Source organism: Lotus japonicus, chromosome 3, assembly GCF_012489685.1.
Source record: "Lotus japonicus ecotype B-129 chromosome 3, LjGifu_v1.2".
NCBI classification, from domain to species: domain Eukaryota; kingdom Viridiplantae; phylum Streptophyta; class Magnoliopsida; order Fabales; family Fabaceae; genus Lotus; species Lotus japonicus.
The window spans coordinates 90,620,228-90,645,479 of NC_080043.1; the positions used below are offsets into that span (position 1 = coordinate 90,620,228).

General features: G+C 35.4%; 3 protein-coding genes and 1 long non-coding RNA gene across 5 annotated transcripts; 3 read left to right on the forward strand and 1 right to left on the reverse strand.

The window, feature by feature from the left end:
• The first annotated feature begins 406 nt into the window (after positions 1–406).
• Positions 407–8,113, forward strand: LOC130747254 (ABC transporter G family member 28). 2 transcript variants are annotated; one of them, XM_057600125.1, is made up of 14 exons: positions 407–955; positions 1,050–1,126; positions 1,523–1,789; positions 2,477–2,540; positions 2,625–2,771; positions 3,635–3,669; positions 4,040–4,113; positions 4,354–5,237; positions 5,383–5,679; positions 5,985–6,479; positions 6,561–6,709; positions 6,792–7,081; positions 7,359–7,498; positions 7,587–8,113. In XM_057600125.1, exons 1-14 carry the CDS (start codon positions 723–725, stop codon positions 7,741–7,743), a joined length of 3,309 nt encoding a protein of 1,102 aa, XP_057456108.1. In that variant the 5' UTR covers positions 407–722; the 3' UTR covers positions 7,744–8,113. The 2 variants fall into 2 exon arrangements, with proteins under 2 accessions (XP_057456108.1, XP_057456109.1); XM_057600126.1 differs by lacking the exons at positions 407–955; positions 1,050–1,126; positions 1,523–1,789; positions 2,477–2,540; positions 2,625–2,771 and adding an exon at positions 3,112–3,511.
• On the reverse strand, positions 8,092–12,503 carry LOC130747255 (ATPase GET3B-like). Its single transcript, XM_057600127.1, has 11 exons — positions 12,314–12,503; positions 12,019–12,230; positions 11,882–11,944; positions 11,397–11,507; positions 10,806–10,880; positions 10,642–10,710; positions 10,494–10,559; positions 10,333–10,398; positions 10,159–10,257; positions 8,996–9,127; positions 8,092–8,486 (listed from the first exon to the last, which is right to left on the reverse strand). The coding sequence occupies exons 1-11, from the start codon at positions 12,426–12,428 to the stop codon at positions 8,349–8,351; spliced, it is 1,146 nt and encodes a 381-aa protein (XP_057456110.1). The 5' UTR covers positions 12,429–12,503; the 3' UTR covers positions 8,092–8,348.
• A 2,779-nt stretch (positions 12,504–15,282) lies between these two features.
• Positions 15,283–18,467, forward strand: LOC130742997 (uncharacterized). Its single transcript, XR_009021321.1, has 2 exons — positions 15,283–16,791; positions 18,129–18,467. It is a non-coding gene; the product is annotated as an uncharacterized LOC130742997 (long non-coding RNA).
• Positions 18,468–19,434: 967 nt separating this feature from the next.
• Positions 19,435–24,909, forward strand: LOC130747256 (uncharacterized). The gene is made up of 10 exons (XM_057600128.1): positions 19,435–19,906; positions 20,481–20,531; positions 21,280–21,396; positions 22,085–22,540; positions 22,975–23,417; positions 23,494–23,593; positions 23,717–23,776; positions 24,008–24,097; positions 24,200–24,319; positions 24,522–24,909. The coding sequence occupies exons 1-10, from the start codon at positions 19,490–19,492 to the stop codon at positions 24,828–24,830; spliced, it is 2,163 nt and encodes a 720-aa protein (XP_057456111.1). The 5' UTR covers positions 19,435–19,489; the 3' UTR covers positions 24,831–24,909.
• The last annotated feature ends 343 nt before the right edge of the window (positions 24,910–25,252 follow it).

Genomic DNA, 25,252 nt, shown 5'->3' on the forward strand with positions numbered 1-25,252 from the left:
AAATGTTAGTGGTTAGTTGTTAGTAAGTTAGAAAATCCCTTCAAATTTCCCTTCCAGTATTCGAACCCTGGACCTTCCCCTCCCAACCCTTATGTTCTCTAGCTCTTACCACTTAAGTTAACCCTCGGGGACATATCCTGACTAGGGTGTATATCCTGACTATTTTCTCATCATTATATCTATACAGATTTTTCTTTAAAAAAATTAAAATATTAAGTTTGGTATTGAATTAAAAAATATTTATTAAAAGTAAATACTTGTTTAGACATTTAAGGGATGTGGAGAATAGTAAAAGTATTTGCCATTAACATAGAGATGTGACACTTGTCTTAATTGCATGATAATACTAGTGCATATGTTTTGTATACTTCATTCATTCATGGGCTACGTAAAATTTCTTTGGTTTGATATAACCAAACCAAATGTTGCCTCCCCATACATCGCCAACTCTTCCTCCTTGTCGCCATTTCTTCATCATGGGAAAATGTGAATACCCATGTCTCTCTCTCTTTCTCTCTCTGGTTCCAATCTTCCATTACCACCTCCATCTGTAAAAAATCCACCCTTTTGCTTCTCTGATATTGATCAACCTTTATTCACTATGAATCTACCCGTTTGTGCCTCTGAATTTTCCCCTTTGTTCTGTTATCAATAATAATAAATTTTCCAGATTGTAAATAAGCAATCAAAAACAAAAAACAAAAAACTTTTCTGATGCGAAGATGAGTAAAAGAGAGGGTCCCAATAAGACAAAGAATGTTGCTTTGGTTATAATTGTTGTGTTTTTCAGCTGCATTGAGGGGCCAAGGCTTGTATCTTGTCAGAAAAATGGTGCTGGTTCTGGTGGTGCTGGGATGGAGATATTGGCCCAGCAAATGTACAAAGCCATGTCCAATTACACGTCTATCTTCAAAAGTGCAATAAAAAAAGAGCTGGGTTATTGCATACTTGATGTGTGAGTCCCATCATTAACCTCAAAAATTGCAAATAACTTTCTTCTCTTGTAGTTTCAATTCAAATATATCACATGTCATTTTGTTTTCCTTCAGAGATGCTGATTGGGATGGGGCGTTCAATTTCACCAAAGATCTAACCTTTTTGACCTTGTGTGCCCAGGAAATGAAAGGTACTGCAATTGGGCTTGAACAATGACTATAATTTGAGATATGTGTATGTTTGTTAATGATAAATGTAAAGAAACTGAATAGGCACAGAAATATGATCATATATTGATAGAGCGATCATGTAATCTATATACCTAAATGACAAATCTGGTGCTATAAAGCTTTCGCTGTACGCGAGGTTTGGGTGGGGCCAGACTCATTTTGGGGATGTAATGTAGGCAGTCTTACCTTGTATTTACAACTCAAACTTGATTCAATGTAATGTATAAACATGATGGCCGATGGGTTAATCATTAAAAATGTTTAAGGGCATGCTTTATGGATTTTTGTGTTTCCAGCATGAATCCTTACTTTGTTGGCAAATTTTTGTGTTGTTTTTTGGTGACTTTTTTTTGCAGGTGATATTACACAGAGGATGTGCACAGCAGGAGAAATTGAAGCCTATGCCAGAAGTTTTGCTAGCAGATCAAGATCCACCATCATGAAGCCTAACATAAACTGTAATATGAGTTCATGGGTTAATGGATGTGAGCCAGGGTGGGGTTGTAAGGCTAATCAAAAAGTAGACCTTGACAGTAAGAAGAAGGAGATACCTGTTAGATCTGCTGAGTGTCAACCTTGTTGTGAAGGTTTCTTTTGTCCTCATGGGATTACTTGCATGATACGTAAGTGTTCATGCTCATACACCACCCATCACAACACTAAATTGGTTTCATTAGTCTCCATTGTCTTTCCCCTTCATTCTCCTTTATCACTTTTACACATAATTTTCCATTTTATCTTTTTTTTTTTCTCATTAGATCTTCCACTCTCTCCCCCCTTCCTTTTCTTTTTCTATTTGTCTCTTCCTCACACCTGTCTCTCACATCACACCTCCAGTGTGAGACAATCTTTATACTTTCTGGGAAAAATTTCTCCCCACATTATGAGAGATACCGGAAGAAATAAAAAGAGAGATCTGATGATAAAAAAATAGAGATAGTGAGAGAAAGTAGGTGAAAACGGGCTGGGAAAGAAAATGGGTTAGAATGTATCATAACCCTTCTTTGTCATGTGTATTTGACATTAATAAATGATTTTCACACATTTGATGTTAGACTTCTTTTACACCCTTTGATAATGTGAGTGTGATGAGAAGAGAAAAGAGATTTAAGAAAACATGGATAGAAAAGGAAGAGAGTGGGGTATGAAATTGAAATGAATGTGAAATATTATGTGTGAAAAAATCGTTCCTCTTGTTTATCATGCCCCATCACTGCGCTTCACTCCAAATATTTCCTCTTGTTTATTATGCTCCCAATGCATTTGAATGTTCTAATTTCACTTGTTGCCTTTTTTTTTTACTATTGAAGCATGCCCTTTGGGTTCTTATTGTCCACGAGCGCAACTCAATAAAACTAGTGGAATATGTGAACCGTAAGTCCTTCCCTTGTAGTTCTACTTGTTTTGAATTCTTGTTTTTGGCATACTTTAATATTTATCAGCAGAATCAATCTGCAGATATCGTTATCAGCTACCTCCTGGAAAGGATAACCATACTTGTGGAGGAGCAAATATTTGGGCAGATGTAGCTAGTAGTGGTGAGATGTTCTGTTCAGCAGGATCATTCTGTCCATCTACAATCACAAAAAATTCTTGCAATAAAGGGTATTAATACTTATCCCTGAACTTCTAATTCTAGCACTTCTTCTTAAATTCATAAGAAGCTGTGTTGCACGGGTACGGGTACGGTACCCGGTACGGATACGGTATTGGGTACGCGGTACGCGATTTTTGAAAAAACAGGGGTACGGGTACGTTAGATATATGTATGCACATGAAAAACTTTTTTTGTATTAAAGTTTCATTCAAGACAGGCCAAGCCCGGAACAAAACAAAGGGACCCAGATAGCCAAGGAAAAAAACATGTAATCACGTGGCTAGCTTAGCAATTTCAATTCTTCTGACACAAACACCCACTAAAGTAAAAAACTACCCACTTTCAATAAAGGCAAGTAGCTTTTGAGCAGAACACACAAAGTTTTGATGCAACCAAGAAAGGTAGAGAGAAAGAACCATTATTCATAACTACCAGAGCTAGGGAGGGTGCGATGGAGGAAGGTGGGTAGCAAAATGAGCCTGGGAGGAAAAAGGATACGGAAGCAAACTCCAGTAATCAGGATGAAGAAAGCATGGCTCGAAGCTCTCACTCACTTGTCTCTGTTCAAAAAATTTGCCCTTTCTCTCTTTTTTTTTTTTTTTGGAAAGGGTACGCACCAGGTACGTACCGTACGCGTACCCGCAGCGTATGCGTACCGGGTACGTACCCGGTACCCGGTACGGGTACGCGGCCAAAACCGCCGTACCCATGCATCAGAGATAAGAAGTCACTTGTTTTATCACTGCTTGTATGTTTTCAACACTGTTCTGAAATTTTTATCACTTGTTTCTACTCATTTTATGTTCCAATGCTTAATAGCCCATTTTATCTATTATTCTAAGTTACTTCTATGTATAATAATAAATTGCAGGTATTACTGCAGAACAGGTTCTACTGCTCAAGAGCGTAAGTTTTCCAAGCCTGTTATTTGATCTCTGATGTGAGATGAAGATACCAGCAGTCATATTTTTCTATGGCCATTCTCACTTTATAAGTCTCAATTCTGTGAAATTTGAATAATGGGTCAGGGATTAATTATTATGTGTATAATCAAGTATTAAACAATCTTCATAAGAAGGCTTCAGAGTTAGCAGACATATTGACATGATGATATTAAAAGAAGCCTACTTTTGCAATTACTTGATGTATCTATTATTATTCATTTGATATATCTGATGGAAATATGCTTTTACCTTGGATGTGAAGGCTGGTCTGTGTAGTGCAAGATGAAAATTCCAGTGATCCTTTCTCTTCTCTTGATTTTTGCCTTCCACAGGGTGTTTCAGGTATGCAAGCTGTGAGCCTAAATCAACAAATCAAAATATCACTGCATATGGTGTCCTGTTTTTTGTGAGTAATCTTTAAACATTTCATTCTATGAAGTATTGCTCATATATAAGTTCCATGACTATCAAGCAATGGTAGAACTTATCATCATCTTTTTTTTTTTCTTTCAATGAAACTTTTATGTCACTTTAGAGGCAATGGAGGATATTGCAGAATTTACCTTTGTTTAGATGAATTTGTAGCATGATTGAAGAGCATGCCCACTATGGTCCAGTATAACTAACCTTTCAATTTTCAATGTAGGCTGCCTTGGGTTTCCTGCTTATTATCATATATAACTGTTCTGACCAAGTTATTGCAACTCGAGAAAGAAGACAAGCAAAATCAAGAGAAAGGGCTGCAGCAAGTGTGAGAGAATCACAAGCGCGTGAAAAATGGAAAACTGCAAAAGAAACTGCCAAGAAGCATGCAGTTGGATTGCAATCACAATTATCGCGCACATTTTCTCGCAAGAAAACTTCAAAGCTAGATTTGAAAGGTTTTGGTTCTAAACATACAGACTTGCCACCTGTGGCACCAGCAGGTGCTAGTACATCAAAAGGAAAGAAAAAGGACAAAAGCAACCTCACAAACATAATAAATGATATTGAGCAAGACCCTGATAGTCAAGAAGGCTTCAATGTTCAGATAGGAGATAAGAATGTCAAAAAGCATGCACCAAGGGGTAAACAATTGCATACTCAGAGCCAGATTTTCAAGTATGCATATGGTCAGATTGAAAAGGAAAAGGCTTTACAGGAACAAACTAAAAACATGACCTTCTCTGGAGTAATTTCAATGGCTAATGACATTGAGATAAGGAAGAGGCCAACCATTGAGGTTGCTTTTAAAGACTTAACCCTCACTTTGAAAGGGAAAAACAAACATCTATTGAGATGTGTGACTGGTAAATTACATCCCGGCCGTGTTTCAGCAGTCATGGGTCCATCCGGGGCTGGTAAGACAACATTTCTTTCTGCTTTAACTGGAAAAGCAACTGGATGTCACACAACTGGTCAAGTTCTTGTGAACGGCAAGGAATCATCAATGCGATCATACAAGAAGATCATTGGCTTTGTGCCACAAGATGATATTGTCCATGGCAATTTGACAGTGGAGGAGAATCTGTGGTTCAGTGCCAGATGCAGGTATAGCACTTTCTCTTGCATGAAGCTGGTAATTTTTTAGCTACTCTTATTCATATGCATTGCAGATCAGAGGCTTAAGAATGCATTTTTTTTTGCTAATGAGTATTCTCCTTTCACTTTTTACTATATCTATCTGCCATTGTAGACTCTCTGCTGATCTACCAAAAGAAGAGAAAGTGTTGGTGGTTGAAAGAGTCATTGAGTCTTTGGGCCTTCAGGCAATAAGGGATTCTCTGGTTGGGACAGTGGAGAAGAGAGGAATCTCTGGAGGTCAAAGGAAAAGAGTAAACGTTGGACTGGAAATGGTTATGGAACCTTCCCTTCTAATTTTGGATGAACCCACATCAGGTTTAGACAGTTCATCTTCTCAGTTACTGCTTAGAGCCCTTAGACGCGAGGCTCTTGAAGGTGTCAACATATGTGTAGTCCTTCACCAACCAAGGTAATTTTGAATTAAGAAATAATACTTAGACACTCAAACAGTATAAACACTCGACATACACCCTATTTTTCTCTCTATCTCTCTATACTTATCATATTTATATCATATATCAAATCCATTATTTCTCTTTCTTCTCTTTGTCGGGTATCTGCACTATGCGGATGTTTGTCGAGTATCTGCACTATGCGGATGTCTAGAAATCGTTTTCCTGAAATATGAAAACAATTTTGCTATAGAGACCACGACGCAACAGTTGTCACTTGTCCAAAATAACACTTCCCCTCTCTTTCTTGTGTGATCTCCAGTTACACCTTGTTCAAAATGTTTGATGATTTTATACTGCTTGCAAAAGGAGGACTTACAGTGTATCATGGACCTGTGAACAAAGTGGAAGAGTACTTTTCAAGCATGGGAATTGTAGTCCCTGACCGTGTCAACCCTCCAGATTACTATATTGATATTTTGGAAGGAATAATAAAACTAAGCGCAAGTTCAGGAGTGAACCTTAAACAACTACCTGTTAGATGGATGCTTCATAATGGGTACCCGGTGCCTATGGATATGCTGAAGACTGTTGAAGGATTGACCACCCCAGGTGGTGATGGTTCAGCACATGGAGCAGCTACCCCTGGACAAGATGCTGGAGCATCTTCTTTTGCTGGAGAACTTTGGCAGGATGTGAAGTGCAATGTTGAGATGAAGAGGGACACTCTTCAACTCAACTTCCTAAGTTCAAACGACGACTTGTCCGATAGGAAAACACCTGGAGCTTTCACACAATACAAATACTTTCTTGGAAGGTAAGTTACAACTTACAAGAGTGAGAATGTTTCAGCTAATTGTCAAAATTTGATTTTTGACTTCATCTTGGTTCCATGCAGAGTTGGTAAGCAGAGGCTAAGAGAAGCTAGAACACAAGCTGTAGATTTTCTGATTTTGCTGCTAGCTGGCCTCTGCTTAGGAACACTTGCCAAAGTGAGTGATGAATCTTTTGGAGCAACCGGTTATACATACACAGTAATAGCAGTTTGTAAGTTTCATCTTTACAATTGTTAGCTATACTATTACCAATTTTCCTACCTCTTTGTCATCTGATAATGTCTCACTTTCAGCACTCCTGTCCAAGATTGCGGCTATGAGATCATTCTCAATGGACAAGTTGCACTACTGGAGGGAAAGTGCTTCCGGGATGAGTAGCCTGGCTTACTTTCTTTCAAAGGACACGGTTGACCATTTCAGCACAGTTGTCAAACCTCTGTTTTATCTCTCAATGTTCTATTTCTTCAACAATCCAAGATCAACTGTCACAGATAACTACATGGTTCTGCTATGTTTGGTGTATTGTGTCACTGGCATAGCTTATGTATTGGCAATCTCCCTTCAACCCGGTCCAGCCCAGCTGGTGAGCACTAGATATTTCCAACCTTAGGTCGGATCAAGATCTTTTGTCTCCAAATGGTGTCTCAATTTCTTGTCTCACCAATAAAATCCTATCATGTCAATTGAAAAAGACATGAATAAGACAGTTACAAATTTACATCGTGGTTTTAATTGATACGTCAACATTTTATTGGTGGGATAGATAATGAAACACAATTTAGGGATATAAGATTTCAATCTCCTTAGGTGATGAATGCCTTGCTCTTTCTAAGTTACAACCAATCTGTTGTGTCATGCAGTGGTCAGTGTTACTTCCAGTAGTTTTGACACTCGTAGCAACCTATGATAATGAAGAAGATAGCAGTATAGTGCGCTTTCTATCTGATTTGTGCTACACCAAGTGGGCTCTTGAAGCATTTGTAATATCAAATGCTAAAAGGTTTGACTTCTGATAATGTTCATGATGATATATATCTCTAGATTTTCCTCATGAGCTGATGTTTGACATGATTTTTTTTGTAATGTAGATATTCTGGAGTTTGGTTAATTAGTCGATGTGGTGCACTCAATTCATACGGCTATGATCTCAAACACTACAACTATTGTTTACTCCTCCTCGTTGTGACAGGGGCTATTAGCCGCATGCTTGCATTTTTTTGTATGGTAACCTTCCAAAAGAAATAGTTTCAGCACTTCAATCCCTCTGATTTTTTTGGACTGATTAAAGATGTCCAACACTCTGGCTGGTGCTACAAATCATGGAATGTGCCCATCAACTGGTAAAGAAACTTGACATGAGTTGTATCTTGGTATGAACAGAAGATCATCAGAGTTTGAGAGCAAGTGTTAGCTGTGGATATTGTAGGATTAGACTTCTTAAAAGATAACCCTTAACAGTAATTGCAATTTTCTACACAATTACTAGTTTTCAATATGCTTCAACAGTTTTAACATTATCATTCATGCCAACACCAATTGGTTTGGTGGTGGCAGCAGCCAAATTGTATATGACACTATCAATAAATTTGAAGATTGCGATAAACTTCTCTATTCATCCAATAAACATTTGCATGAATTGCTAGATGTAACAACCGGTGATGCTGTGTCAAAAACTAATCAGTGTGGAGTTGTGAACCCATCACACCAATTCATTAAACAAGAAAAAAAGGAATACTAACATCTAAAATTTAAAAGAATGTAACACTCTTCGTAGGAGATGCTAAACTTCTAAGCGATTCTATTATGTGAGCCGTATCCCTGAAATGAATAAATTCTCTGTGGTGTATGTTTTATCTCCAAAGCATATCCCCCATGAATTTGAGAGCTGGAACACCCCTTATTTCCATATCCACTAAGGGTGCCTCGCATAATCTCAAACCAGAAAGTTCTGAATCATTGTGGATAGTTTCAATTGCACGCATTTGATCCTGCATGTACAGAAACAGCAATCAAGCAGCGGAATTTTATATAAATACTGCTTATGTTTTCATGCAAGTGATTATCAGTATTATTCACATGAGAATAATTATTTTGAGCAGCTTTTGCTCTGTCAATGTTCAATAAATAGTACAACATATTGAGCTGCCAAGTGCTTGTTTTACACTTCTTAGTTCTTACAGCAAGTACATGGATCAAATTGCTACAGTATATTATATTGTCAGCACAATATTAATTATGATTCCACCTTTTCCATGTATCATGTACCCTGTTAATCTAAAATCTGTAATCCTATTATTTATTGTTTTGGGTTCTCAGCCTGGCAATACCCCTTAATAACCAACAAAGCTAGGAAGGTTTCCATATTTTCATAGAACAAAAAGAATAATATTCTTACCAAGAAAGTTCGACCAATAAGAAAGTATGAAAACCCCAATATACTTGTGTGACTAACAATTAAGACATTGAAAGATGGATGAATAGTATCTGATCTGATTACCTTCCTTTTCATTGAACAAAACTTGCAGTCGGATGCATGAGGCAAGACCTGATTAATGACAAGTCTCTTAACAGGTACCTTTTCTTTCTTCAAGGATGCGTGTAACCTTGATGATTCACTGATTGCCATAACCTTGAAGATTTTACAATGTTTAATTACAATATGGTTGAAATGTAAATAGTACATAGATAACAGAAAATTAGAGGTTAGAAAATAAAAATAAAGTGAATTTTATGCTGACAAAAGGTATAATACAACCATATTTGAGACAAGCAAGCCCGTTTAAATGATACTGCTGGAAAAATAAAGTATGGTTGAATCCACATGCATGTTGCTACATTCTAAACTCTAAAGTGTACTTGATTACCAGAATTTTCGATTCTTAGCTCATTATATTTAGCTACAACCACACAACACAAGACTTATAAGCAAAATAATAATGCACGGATATATAAGCATGCCAAGTCTAATGGTTTGCTGAATACATGCCCTACAAAGATCAAATTATTCAGTGACATTGTGCATGGTCAACACTTTTCAAAGCATAAGCTCACAATATTACATGTACTGGCCATGTATAGTTTGCGGCTTCATAGGGACTGTTTTTTCTTTTCACTGAAAATGAATCAAGTTTGTTTGTTGTGGGAACTGAGAATGGATCCTCTCAACAAAATTTCATGTGATCTTATCATGTGAAAATTTTGTGTTATCCTCTCCTTATCAATATTCACAAATTTTCTCAACCAAAAAAAATATATATTCACAAATTTAAATAGGATCCACCAATTTAATCTCTTCGAAAAGAGAAAAATAGACACAGTTTTCACATGAGAATGTCATGTAAAATTTTAACATAAGAGGATCCATTCCAATTGGTTGTCTAAGTATTTAAGGTATTAACTTGAAATCAATTAACTAAAATTGCTGCTTTTATTTGCAAAAGTTGCAAAAATGATAAAAAATCAAAATTGCTTATATATGGGATCAAATTTCATTGTCCACAAATAAACCAGTGAGTGAAACTTGATTTTTCTACCCTAAAATGAAGAAGGAACTCAGAAAACTAGGCATAAATAAATGCCAATTCCAAAGTACGTCTATGTCAACTTCAAAATTTCAGTTTCCATTATCAACAGTCTTGCAAAAGAGAAGCTTAGAATTACCGTGGGAATCGTCACTATTATGAACTCAGTAGTGTCTGGATCATGGAAAAGGTCACGTATTTTTGCGACCCTCTCCTTAAGCTTCCCAAGTTCATCTGACTGCAAGTTCAAATACAGAATATTTAGAAATTTGAAAAGGGGCCGGGATCTTATAAACACAATATAATAGCTTACTTTATCATTTTGAGGTTCTTCTTTTCCCAGCAAAGATTTGAAGGTGGAACCCAATTTTCTCTTCAACTGGATAATGTCATTGATTTTGTTAGTAAAATTCGAGAATAGATGACCATATCCTAGATAACTATAAATTTAAAGTTCAATATGCATACATGTACCTTCATAACTTTGCCAATAGATCCATCCAAGAAGTCAGGAAGTGACAGTAGCCGAAGTGTATGGCCCTATTAACAAATAGAAGAGATATAAATAATTATTTTTAAAAATAAGTTTAAATATATTATAAAGAAACTACTAATCACAGACCGTTGGCGCTGTATCAAAAACTATCCGGTTGAACATATTATATTCTGGTGACTCAAGAAATTGCATGACCTGGATCAAAGTAGCACTATTAGGAAATAGAAGCAGAGTACATTTTCATACAATGCTTAATACAATAAATTCTTATTACTGAAACAGAAAATTGCCTTAGACACAGCAACAATCTCATCCGTTCCCAGGGGAGGAGTGGTCAATAGCTCTTCTAGCTTGAGATCCCCTAGCTATGACAATGACATTAAGCAAGAGAAAGAATGTTAAAATAACATTTAATGGCTTAAGAAAACCCACATCCTGATGTAGGTGAAAACAAACAAGGAAACAAATGGATTAAAAGACAATGCAGTTTGTAGCTTGCATTGCAGTACCAAACTTTTAAGACAATCTCAAATATTTTATACTCTTCCTTCAATGTTCAAGCAATTTCTAATGTGTTTTTAGAAATAGTCAAAAATAGCTGAAGCAGAGCTTTAATTTGATCTTAATGGGGATTATTTTTAATTTAGCAAACAATGTACTATTGTACTACAACTACTTTCATTAAGTGTGTATTGGCTGGTTAATCATATAAACACAGCAAACTATAATAAGCCCCGAATAAATATTAGAACTGAATACTGTATCACACGTTCCAAAAATTACACGATAAATGAGAAAGAAAAAAAATCAGTCACATTATATACAACCAAGTCATTAACAGTTACATTAAGGAAACACTAAAAACTAAATGCAGAAACCACCTGGTCAGCAATCATTCCAAGCCCCATGCTTTGCATTAGAGTCTTAATGCCCCCACCACCAAGTTTTTGACTAGCTGCACTGAACTCTTCCATAGATCTCTCAGGGTTTATCTGTCAACAAAGAAATGTTCAATAAAAAGTGACATGCACTATTGCAACATACCCATCAAAGCAATATTAAGGTCCCGTTTGGGAAAACAGCTTAATTAAGCGCTTATGGTCGTAAGCGCTGACATAAGCACTTATTCATAAGCTATTTTAAAAACTTTATTGAAATAAATTGAAAATAAGCTATATATAAGCATATAAGCATAAGCTTTTTTTCATAAGCTATCCTGAGTAGCTTATGAAAATAAGCTCAAAACAGCTTATGGCCTACCATAAGCTCTCCAAAACACTTGCACAAGCGCTAATGCTATCAGATAAGCTCTCTCAAATAGGGCCTAAATTTGGTATGTTCTGTTTTCTTTAGTAAAAAATCTTACCTCAAGAGCATATAATGGAGAATTCAATCCTTGAATTGGAACAAGCCTGCCCCCTGTCAAATCCTAATGGAACTGTTACCAAGATTGCAGAAACATATGAAAGTTTCAACTCAAAAACATTGTGGCACATTAGGTACCTGGGCAAAAGAGTCACTTAAGGAGTGAGCAGGGTCAGTTGATACCACCATAGTGGGATGTCCTTCATTTGCAAATTTGACAGCTAGAGAAGCAGCACAGCTTGTTTTCCCAACCCCTCCTTTCCCACCAAGCAAATAATATTTCCTCTGGTCCCCTGCCACCATCTCATCAAACCCACATACACCTTCTGCAGCATTTCCTAGCAGTCTCACTGCATTAAGAAATTCAATACAATTACATTTTACATAGGTACTGTCTAAAGTTATGATCGGTTGATGGTGAGAACGAAAATACCTTGCGACACAGTTGGGAGAATGAAAGGTGACGAAGACGACGAGATGGTGTTGGTGATGTGAGGAAGAAAGGAGCGTTTCTGGGTCTTCAACATGCGCGCAACCAGCGCCGCCATGGTTCCAAGAGTTTGCAGAAACACACGATTCTATGACAATGCTACTAGAGTTTCTTTTGGGAGAACTGTTTTCTTTTCTAAAACCTCGGAACATTGTGTTTGTTTGACATTATTTTGAAGGGAAGGAAAAAAGATAGGGTGAAAAGGTTTAGAAAAATAAACATACATGTGCTTGGATGAGAGAGAAAATGAAGAGAAAACTTAAAAAGTGTATGGGCCCATCTATGTTAGATTTCATCGCATGGTAAAGGAAAAAAATAAATGAAACTCGTATATACTACCTCCAAGCCAAGCAAGGCACATTCTATTTCTACCTCCACGGATTTGAGCCCCCTTTGATCCCCAAAGCTAGCTTCACACCTTCAAGAAAAACTATAGCCTTAGTTGTCTCAGCATCCAGAGTCAGATTTGCGAAGCCTTGATCATTGCGAATCACCGCAGTCATTCCCCATCTCCTCGAGCCCTTCGCTTCATCAACATTTAGTTTATGCACCTCAATCAGTGACCTAATCCACACAACAAACCGCATCCGGGTCGAAGCAATTTGAAATAACAACATTTTCAGCTCGTAATCTTTGAGTTCTCATCAAGTAATAAAAATAAACAGCATTTATAACTAACAAATAACAATTATTTGTTATTATTAAAAAAAATAACATTTATTTGTTACCTTCAAAAAAAAATAACATTAATTGAGCTGTTGCATCAAAATCGGAAATATTAGGTTCTCCAAAAAAAAACCATCAACATTGCTATGACTTGGCCCAAAGAATAAATAATAACAACTCATGACTAGGCCCAAAGAACCGAAAGAAGATTAATATATAGTTTTTTATTTATTTAATTGTTCTCGCAATTTTTAGTCACGTAAGATTAATGATAAATTTCTTCATACCAGGTATTTCACACAGTTTTTTTTTTCAGTAACAATTATAGATTTATTTATTTCTTATATATAACATGATGTTTTTTATTCTTTTAATTATTTGTTGATTTTACTTACATAAAAATATATGTAAAGAATGCCGTCAAAAAAAGTAAAGATACTATATATATAATTACAATATTTTTGTTTGATAAGCATATAATTACAATATATGCAAAATAAGTTCAATTAGCTAATAATGAATTTTATGGAGTGGCTATGATCTCCTTAGCCAGCTTTGCCTGTAATATGTTTGATGAAAGTTGAAATTAACTATGTAGAGCTAGCAGCATGGTCCAGAGATGTGAGGGTAAACAGTGTATGTAACAGGGAAGCATGGGACATTGGAGTTTTATGTTCCTCTAAAAAGAAGCAATTTTTTCTAGAGTGAATGGGGATGATGAGTCACATAACATTTATGCATCAACCAAGGCAATAAGAATCTGGATGATGTTGCCTCTCAATTTACACTTTTGTTTGGTTTTACTTGTTACTAGAAATTAAACCCGTGCAACGCACGGGTTTGTTTTAAGTTGTAATTTTAAATTTGTGATATTTTAATTTATATAAATGTAAGAAAGCTATCAAATGAAAGAGGATTTGAAATATATTTATATCATATGTAATTACATTGAGGAAATTCATTAAAAGGTTCATTGATATATCTATTTTAGTATATTATGCATATGTATCATCTTACTCAACAATAACTATTTTCAATCCCTTTGGTAATGTTGCAGTAAAACTAATTCGTGGTATAAGCACTTCTGTAACAGTGTTGTTTTCTGAAGTATTTACGACTCTGTTATTGGCTTCCATTTCACATTCCTAGGGTTGGATTGATGTTCTTGAGTAGCATATATAATTGACATTCCTACTTTGAGGTGCAACAATGGTTTGCGTATCATTGAAATTTAAAGAATTCAAGAACTCCACTGGGTACATGAACTCTTGTTCAGTTATTATCAATTGCATTATCTATCTTTCAATTATTATTTTGCTGGCCCTTCAATCACGTGAGTGATTCAAAGGAGTGAATATTGCTCTCAATAATGGTTTTGTAAATTTGGACATGTGCTCTCAATAATTTGTTTAAGTGAATCATATGTATTCTTTAGTAGAATAGGGCATGGTGTTTTTGTTCATGAACAATGTCTTCTCTTACTCTACTAATTGTTGATATTTTTCCTCACCAATTTGCAATATCTATTTGTTGAATTAAGCTGAGCAGATGATCAAGTGTCACCAATCATACTTTTAGATAACATAAAGATATCACAAATTTAAAACTACAACTTAAAACAAACACGTGCAACGCACGAGTTTAATTTCTAGTACTAAGAGTATTTGTCTGAAATCTCTTCCAAGAATGGTTGATGGCTTTTAGTGTCCTATCGAGGGTTTCAAATGCCAACCTTTTAGTCATAGGTGTCTCATCCCAAATAATCAAATCTATTTAAATCACTAATCGAGCAAGCTAAATATTTTACTTGATTGAGCTCGTACTATCTTCAAAAAGTTTTAATGGTATTCGAAATCGAATATGATGAGTTGTTCTACTGTAGTGATACAATCCCTGGAATTTTTTTAAAAATAAAGAAGATCAGAGTACAAATTTTTTGTGATGATTGTAAATATTCAATAAATTTAATATATATTAATATGTTGTGATTATTTAGTTTGTAAAAATGGATTTTAAGTTAAATGATCATTAATAAAAAAAAAGCTAAATATTTGTCAAATATTTTTGTGTAAGAATAATTCAAATATTTATGATCAATAATAAAAGTAAATATTTTTAAATTACGTTTTGGTTTTATAAATAGAAGAAAAAAATTAAGAATTTTAAAATATGAATCCGTGATAAATTAATAGTATGGCTAAATTTTTTTTTTAAAAGGGAAGCCACACAAATAGGAGTAAAAAATAAGCTTACAGGGGTAAAATCTATGGTGTCACCCTTAAAAAGGGGTTCACCCATGCCCTCATTGAAAAAACTTTCATAAAAAGGAGGACACTGAATACCTATTTAATTTCCACCATTGATATAATATTTATAAAATTGAATGGTTGAGATTGAATCAACAAATTGACCAAAATACCCAACTTCTTCACTTCAAAAAAAAAAAAAAAAAACTCTTCTTCTTTCTTTCTCCCAATCTTGACAACCACCTTCTTCCAATGTCTGACCTCCTCCGCCCACGATGCCACAACAATGTTGACTACTTCCGCCTCCCACAGCCAACACCCCACCCCCACACCCACACCCCTTTCATGGAGTTCGAAAATCTAACCCAAAACTCGCTCATCAAACGCCTCCTATGTTGCTGCGGCGTCGTGTTCGACGTGAGGCTCCACTTAGACGACATTTGCCACCGGTCGAAGATCCGCGACGGCCGTTACAGCGTCTCTCAAGGGTTCCTCACCGAGTGTTACATGCACGGGGCAATCGTGTTCTGATCCGCAGTGAAATCGTCGTTGTGCAGCATGCACAGAGCATGAGTTCGTTCCTTCCTCTTCCTCAACCATTATTCCAGATCTGTGCTTCATTTTTGGTTCACAGAATTTTCCACCTCTGTTCATCCTCTTTCTTTCGCTTAGACATCCAGATCTGTTTTCTTGATGAGTGGGTTTTGCTTTGTTTCACTTTTCAATGTTGTACCATGTACTTGTGGATTATATTCAACGACTGTGGGTTCATAATCAACAAAAATACAACCCAGATTTGTTTTCTTTGTCATCTACTTGTATGGTTCATGTTCAACGACTGTGAGTTATATTTTTGTTGATTTTATTTTGTATTTGTGGCTTTGGGCTTTGGTTCCAATACTCTATGGCGTGGCTAGCCAAGGATTTGAAGAAGAAACTACAGATCCTTATTTTACTGCTAAAAGAAGAAACTCAAATCCTTATTTTACTCATAGAAGAAGAAACTACAGGGGAAGAAGACAAAAAATTTAGCAGGCACTTACTGTAGGTTGTAAACCGCCAGAATATTTAAGGGACAAATTTGTAATCTAACATAAAAATTTTGGGGGACACCGGTGCATCCCCTAAAATGGGATACACTGTAGTCTTCACCGCTTACAGGTCCACATTGAATTAAATAAAAGGAGTAAAGGGAGAGTGATCCCATTTTTGGTCTCCTCATCTTCTGCCCAAACAAAAACCCTAGCCACCACACCTAGCCTTTCCTCTTCTCCTCCTCCTCCTTCCCTTACGACCACGAAACCACCGACCATGCCTCCGACAGCTTTTGTTGGACGTGCGACCCACACTACTGCCCCAGTCCCACCCAATTTGGTTTTTTTGTCAAACTTGTGCACAGGACAAACAACCACCGCCGCGGGACTTCTGGCGAGGCTCGTGAAGTTGATAATTGTATACTAAAGTAGTGGTGTTACCATATTCTCACCTCCATGTCATTGATTTGTGGAGGTATTTTTCTCACTGTCTTTTGTTCTTTGTGGGCTATTCTCTGTTTACCTTTTCTTCCACGATTGAATTGTATCTTGTTTGTTGGTTCTTATTGTCATTAAGTCAAATAATAGTATCAAAACAACCATTTAAACCTTCCCTAAAAATTGTAATTTAAACCTTAAGTGTAGAACTTGCTATTGAAGTGAAGGAGTTCTTTTTAACTTTTCTATTTTAAAAGTGTGTATTTCAAACTGTATTTTATGATTCTAATTCAATAATTATAAGTATACTATCTGGGCTCATTCTGTGGTGGTATCGAGCTAGGAGAATAGGAGGGAGTGAATGTGAGTGTTTCAGCTTAACATGTTTTTGGTTTCTGATTTATATGTTTGTGTTAGTAAAATTTGAGGAACCTTGTGTAGGAAGGGAATTTCTCTTTTTATAGTATGTAGATTGATTTTTGTTTTATGAGATGTTCATATAGAAAAGCATAAGATATACTACAGAGTAGTTATTTACCTGATGAAGCCACATCAAGCACTGAGCCTTGCAATGACTGTCCCTATAGAGAAATTCAAGAGAAGTAAGTTTAGTGATAGTAAAATGTTAAAAGACAATAAAAAATTGAAGCTTTCTTGTCAATTAGATTTAGAACCATATTAGTGATAGTTAATTCTTTTTTACTATGTATATTCAGAGTGTCATATATCCAAGAAACTCACACTTTTATTTTCTAGTCATCTGCAATGGAGGATAGATCACTGAAGAATGTAAGTTCTTTGTTGTCGTTAATGATCTTTCTCCTAACACAAAGAAAGAAACAATGAGTAATACAAAAAATAGTTTTAAAATAGCTAGTGACCGCTGTCATTTTCTCACAGGCTGATGGAGTCTAAGTTATCTATAACTTGAGTGTGTGAGTCATTTGTTTATATAGAGATACAAAATAAATGCATGGTTTAATGTAATGAATTTTTATTTATATATTTATTTAATGTTGGTGGCTGGATAACTTTTAGACTGACAATTTTATTTAGTTTCTATATAATCAGTTACAAAAGTTGTCAGTTATAGAAATTGTTAGAAAATGGTTTGTTTTGAGTCTATTCTCTGCAGCAGTTGCGTGATATCTTGAGTGGTGAGTTGTTGATGCGTTATGGAGTAATGAATAGAATACTGATTGTGGAGAGCAATATTCTAAGAGCCCTAAAACTTTAATTTTCTCAGTTCCGCCCTCCCTGAATCAATTGTCTCACATTTATTTTTATTAAGTTTGGTTTTACTTTTACATCATAATGATAGTGACTAATCATATGAAAAATGAATATATAGTCATGAGTTTAATTTGTTTTCAGGGAAAAACTGCAAGGTGAATAGGTCTTTCTTCAAGGTAATGTGTAACTGAAAAAATTTCAATATGAATAGGTGGAAGGCAAGCTCGTGGAGTCTTCAAGGCAATGTGTAACTGAAAATGAATTGGTGGAAAGCAAGCTCGTGGGGTTTTCAAGGAAATGTGAAACTGAAAATTTGATATTAATTTTTCGTTTAACACATTGTTCATTTATAGTTTATCTCTCAGCTTCCTTTTTAGTCAGTATCCAGTTTATGCCTTCTAACACATGTAGGCAAACACATTTTGCCCATCCATAGAAACTGCCCGGTCAATCAATAATTATATTATTTAATATATTTAATGTGTGTTTGCAGTAGTGGGTTGATTTTTATTCAGTTTCAAAAGCTGTTGCTTCTCTCATTAAAACACAATTTCTTACTAGTGTAGACTCTCTTATATTTGTATTTAATACTTAGCTCAAGTGAGCTTTACTAATATATATAGATATATAGATGCGCACGGAAGAGGAACAACATATAATATAGGTACAATTAGTAATTAATTAATGGTGGCAATAGCGGCATGTAAGATTTGTCACTCGTTAAATTGTTTGAAAGACACCTTCATATGATCATCATCAATCAAACTAAAATAAAGTATTAAAAAATGAAAAATGAAAAAAAAAACCATTATGAAATATGCTACTTAAAAAAAATCTCCAACACGTGAGAGTGATATATGCAATTTATGGCGGTTTCTAAATTTTACAAATGGAAAAGCTAAAAAAATTGTTAGAAATCCCCGTAATTTTACCAGTCTTATTAAGTAAATGGTGTTCGTAAATCGCAATCTTTCTCCTAAAAAATATAAAATATAGATCACATTACTTTACTTATTGAAACATGAAAATTATATTTTCATCATATAATCAATATAGTTTCTTTTTATCTATAAATTGATTGGTTTTCATCTTTTAGCTTGAGATCTTTCAAAAAAAAAATCTTTTAGCTTGAGAGAAAAGAACTAATTAAATTTCATTAGATTAAAATTTTATGTCCCATAAATGAACCTTATATTTTCTATATTATTAATAAAATTTTGACATGTTAGTGTATCTCACTCCTATTAGTCCCTAGGAAATTGAGACACCAATTGTAACAAAAGAAAATGTTAGAAAATGTTGATCCTTTTGATTAAAGATGAACTCTTACTTAAAAGTCATGTAATTAGAAAGAAACTTAGAATGTGGAGGAACCAATAGCAGGTGATAACTGCGGCTATCTAACTCTCAAAAATCAAACCAGGATTGCAAGCTACGCCAAGAAACCAAAGTACCCACCACCACACACCACCACCTTCATTTTCTTTTCTTTTTCTCTCTGCATGATGTCCCACTCCTACCAGCACTCACAACCACAACAGAGACGGTTATTATCAATATCATCCCAGTGCCTGAACCAACTTCATGAAAAACCTGAAAGTGAAAGCTCCTTCTCATCCTCAACACTTCTCCACAAAGCCCCTTCTTCTTCCTCCTCTTCCTGTCTCATTCACTCTCAAACGTCAACGCCAACAACATCAACAACACGACGTCGCAGCAGCCTCTGTTTCTTTGGCCCCAAGCTTGTCTCATCATCACCCTTCCATGATGAAAAACCTTACAACCCCCCAACTCCGTGTTGTTTTAATGTCTCTTCCAGGCGTTGGGGTACCTTCAAGCTTGGGTGCAGTGAAGTTTCTTCCATGGACAGCCATGTAGATCAATCCTCTTCACTTAATTCTAACTCTGTAGATCTTCTTGTAAGTCTGTTATTCATCTTAATTTTACTCTTCTATCATATAGTGTTTTACTAATGTCGACGTCTCACATTCACTAAAAATATAGTCAAATAAATGTTTATAAAAGGTGGAAAAAAAACCCTCAATTCAACTCTAACTTTTAAAGTATAGTTAGATTATACCTGACTCATGGTGAATTGTATGTCCATTGCCAATCCCACACTATTAGTCATGCATCATTATAAATATGTAATTTATTATATTTATTTTTATATATAAGACAATCCTTTTTTTTAAGGTTTATATAAGACAATCCTGAATCCACCAAAAGTGTGCATGACTACTAAGTGCTTAGTAACAAATATGTAAGGATGGTTTGTTTTTATTTGTTTGTTATATATGATCTCTCTTCTTATTTTGGTTGGTGAGTGAAGGGGTACTTTTGATTATTGCATGTTTCACTTTTATTTTCTGATAAAGCAATGAATTTGTCTTTGCATTCAATTTCCCCATTCAGAGTTCAGACAACCAAACACATGGATTGATGCTCTTTTCTAAGACATTTTTTCCTCATCTTCTTTACTTTTTTTTGCAGAGAAAAAAGAAAATTACTGGGAGACAAAAGAAAGAGGATCTTGAAAGAGAGGTATTTTGATGGAAAATTCTTGGTATTCAAAAGCCTATTTTGAAAAGTGGGCAATTCTATGGAATGGTCCAACATGAACTGTATTTTTAGTTATTATTAAAATTTAGTACATATTATTTACAATGCTGCTAAAATTAATTTGAAGATAAACTCCTTTAACTTGTAAACCAGATTTTTCTTGCTTGAAAAATATCTAAAATCCAATTATTGCATTCTCGTTTCCATATGATTGATGATTCAATCTAAAGATCATGTCACTACTAATCTAGAGAACTCTTGATAGCTATTGGATTAAGTAACTTCGTGACATGTAGCGTCACGCTTAACCAAAAATTATGAAGTTACATTACTCTTTTTCACAAAATCATGGATCATAGAGCATGGCACTTTATAGTATCTAGCCAACTATATAAAAAGATGATCATCCGCGACTATAAGATGGCGGTAAAAAGTGTCACGCTCCCTTTGACAGAGCTTTAAGTGATAGTTCATGATGATATCAAAATATAGCAACACTTATTGCAAACATTGGAACTATAAACCTTGCTATTTTTGCCAACAGAGAGGGCCATCAGTGAATGAGAACCATACCCCTCAAAGCCACAGGCATTGAATTGGAAAGTTTCACATATTCATATAATAGCAGAGATTTTCACCTGTTTTGACAATTTAAGTGATAATTGCATATTCTTTTTACGAATTTTAAGCGAAATTGTTATGAGTTGTGACATTTTTATGTTAAATACAGGTCTCTATGCTTCAAAGGTTGTTGGAGCAAGAAGAAAAGGTCCATGGGGTTCTGGAAATGGTGCATAATAGATCAAATGGTTCAGTGATATCAATTCCTAATTTTCTTCCTCCCAAGGTAACATAATTAATGACCTCACATTTGTTATTATTTTATTGCTTTCTTTTTCTAGCTATGTTTTTTCAGTGTTTCTCACTTACCGATGGATAGTTAGTTCAAGTGGTATATGTCTGATTCTCCTTAAACTAAATTTCAAATTCAAGTCTTGTGGATGGAAAGACCTGATTGGAAAGCTATTCCCATCAAGATGTGAATCTTCCCGAATCGAACAGGATTGAGAGTGCTCCTCACTCTTAAAATTTTATAGTGGCAAGTATTATGGGCTGATTCATGCATGTGCTTTAGAAGTGTCTAGCTATAGGGATATGGGGTCAATGTATAGAGCAAAGTCAATCCATAGCATGTAACACAAATGCATGTAGAAAGGGCTTTTAGAACCACCCTAACTGTCACTGTTATATCAGCTACTTTAAAATAAAAAATGTCCTTTAATATGTTTTCTCATCAATTAGGTCCTTCAAAATCCACAGATTCATCAATTGAGTTCTTCAAATGTTATAATTTATTTCAATTAAAGGCTGTCTAGTACTTTTAAGGTGCATAGAAGCTATATACAAAAGTATATGGAATATGCATGGAAGGTGTTCGAGAAAAGTTCAAGCTCAATTTTATAAAGTGGTTGTAGTCTGACAAACTTGAAACAGCCTGAAGAAAATTACTAACGTTAAGTATGAATTATGTGCAGATGAGAGAACTCTTAGCCGAGCTAGTCATGGTTGAGGGTGAGATTGCGCGACTTGAGGGCCAAATAAGCCAACTTCAAGCTGGTTTGAAACATGAACAAGAAGTCACCAAGGAATCAAAGTCAAAAACATGGAATTCTGTGAATTTGAGCAATGCTAGCAATCACTTATCAACTGCAACAATGTCAATCACAAATCCTGGTCCTATTCACAGAGGTGTTCATGAAAGGATGGCATTTGAAACCAAGGCACTGCATTTCATAAGCAAGGCTATAAAAGGAGATTATAATCTCAATGACTTCAGTCTTAATGAGAAAACAGGACTTTTCAAGAATTCTGTAGAACATAAAGAAAAAAATTTCCAAGAAGATGTGAAATTGCATGAAAGAGTTCCAAGAAAAAATGGGATAGTAAAGCCTCCCTCACCTATGCGAGACCCCCGCCATCCATCCCCTAAGGTTTGTATGCAGGCCTATTTCCCCATTCATGCATGAAGATTTGTTTTTCTTAACAAAAACAAAAGATTAGTTTTAGCTGCATTGCCATAGTATCACTAATGTAGAGAAAAGAAGTCTCACTTGATGCTTCATGCTAAGATCAACCTATGACTTTCAAAAAAGGAAGTCATCAAATGAAAACCAGACTAAGTTTTTCGGGTTTGACTCGCTCACCTTAGAGGGTAAAATAAAGTTCTTAGTGTTAAACTGGAATATAATTTTATCCCACTGAATGGCATTACTTGAATCAATTGGCTCTATTTATCAAGTATAAAATAATAATGTAATGTCAAAACTTCAACAATGATCTGTACCTTATACATGCCATAACTTGGAATATATAATGTTGTCAACAGTGTAAATTTGCTAATTTTCAATTCCTTTGCTATTTCCAGGTGAGGGAACGTAATCCAGAGATGTACTTAGATCTTCCCACTAGGTCACTACTTGATCCACTTCTGTCAGAAGAAACTGACCTAAAGTGGCAACCCAACAAACTATCTGAGAGTATCATGAAGTGTTTGAATTTCATATATGTGAGGCTATTGAGAACATCAAGAGCAATGGAATTGGAAAAATCAGGGCCAGTTTCCAGGTCTGTGCATTCTTCTTTAAGCTCAAGAAGCTTCAGGGTGGATACTGGATCGACCCCAAAGTCAAGCCTCATGTTGCAGAGGGAATCATCAAGGCAGCAAGATCCATATGGTATCTTCGATACAGAAGAGTCCATTCCAAGAGACATTGGTCCTTACAAGAACTTGGTTATATTCACTTCCAGCTCTATGGATCCAAAGTTCATCTCAAGTCCTTCTTCTATTCCATTACTAAGAAAATTAAGGTATGGCATGAATGATGTGTACATTTATGAGATGAAAACATTGAGAAACTTATCATTTGTTTCTTGTGATGTGCAGGATCTTGATGAGCAATCTTCAGACAGTTGATTTGAAAGGCCTTACAAACCAACAAAAATTAGCGTTCTGGATCAACGTGTACAATGCTTGTCTCATGCATGTATAGTGGAAAATTCCTTTTTTTAATTTCTATATGGTCTTGTATTAACATCACATGAGCTTTTATTTATGAATTTGATCATGATATGAATCAGAACTATGGTTAATATATTGTCTGTTCCAGGGATTCATCCAATTTGGAGTGCCATCTACCCCAGAAAAGCAACTTGAATTGATGAACAAGGTACTCAAAGTATTGGTATAGGTTTTACTTGTTCTGTTCCTTGATCTGGTGATAAGAGTCATAATTTAAAAGCAAAAAAATGGCACATTCTTGAAATTTAAGGTGTTTTTGGTTAAGTTTCTTTGAAAAATACTATTAATGCATAGTTTAATGGAAAAAAAAACATTTTTTTCTAAGAAAAAGCACAAAACAGACAGTCCCTAAATGTTCAATTGAATTGCTTCTGTGCAGGCAACCCTCAATGTGGGAGGCAACATAATAAATGCTCAAGCAATAGAGCATTTCATTTTAAGGAAAAGAGATACTTCTATTATGAAAGAGGTAACTATGATAAGCAAGTTCCTTTTTGTTCTTTTAAATGCAGAAACAACTCAACTGTTTGGTTGTCCTTAATCTCTAAAACAGTGATGTCTCATTGATTAGGTACAGAGGAAGAGTCAGTGGGAGGAGAAAGAATCAGTCGTTCGTGAACTTTATGGACTTGAATTTATTGATTCTAATGTCACATTTGCTCTATGTAGTGGAACTCGTTCTTCTCCAACTGTAAGTCCTGCTCAAACACATATCTAATGTTCATTCTTAACAAACTGTCTGTTAGCATGTTTGGCTCCACGGTGGACATGTTCTAGAATCACTTCTGGTTAGATGTTATTAGTCTTATAGCATGATTGAATTTGAATCAAATCGTGAAATCAAACATGCACAGAAAAAAGTATTTACCTCCAATTATATGCACTTTGTGCAGGTGAGGATATACACAGGAGATGGTGTTACTGCTGAATTGGAGAAATCAAAGCTAGACTATCTTCAGGCTTCAATTCTGGCCACTAGCACAAAAAGGATAGCATTTCCAGAGCTACTCCTGAGAAACATGCTTGATTTTGCAAAGGACACTGACTCACTGGTGGAGTGGGTGTGCAACCAGTTACCTACATCATGGACTCTAAGGAAATCAATGGTGGATTGCTTTAGAAGCCATAGTAATGTCAAGGCTTCTACCATTGTAGAAAAGATACCCTATGACTATGAATTCCAGTATTTGTTGACAATATAATAAAGATACATCTCCATGTATTTAATCCCCTATAAAACTCCGAGTATACAAAATATTCAAGGAATTTAGTTTTGGACCATCTAGGACTATCCTCTCTTCTCCAATTTATTTCCCTAAACTAACTAACTAAATTGACTTGGCTTCTAAGTCAAGTTGATTGACGGGCACTTCAAGCTTCGATTCATTGATGAGGTTGTGGTTTCCTATCAAATTAGAATTGAGTAGAGTAATACATAAAAGTGTGCATACCTTCATTGTGGTTAGTGACTGTTTTTATAAACAAATCTCGATAGTTGTTTTTCTGGATAGTTCGAGATATCCGATGACAATTATAGGAGATGAGACCCTTATCTGTTGATCCATAATGGTATTCATTGCGTTTGGACCAAGTCGCCCCAGATCATACTTGTGCGTGTGAGGAC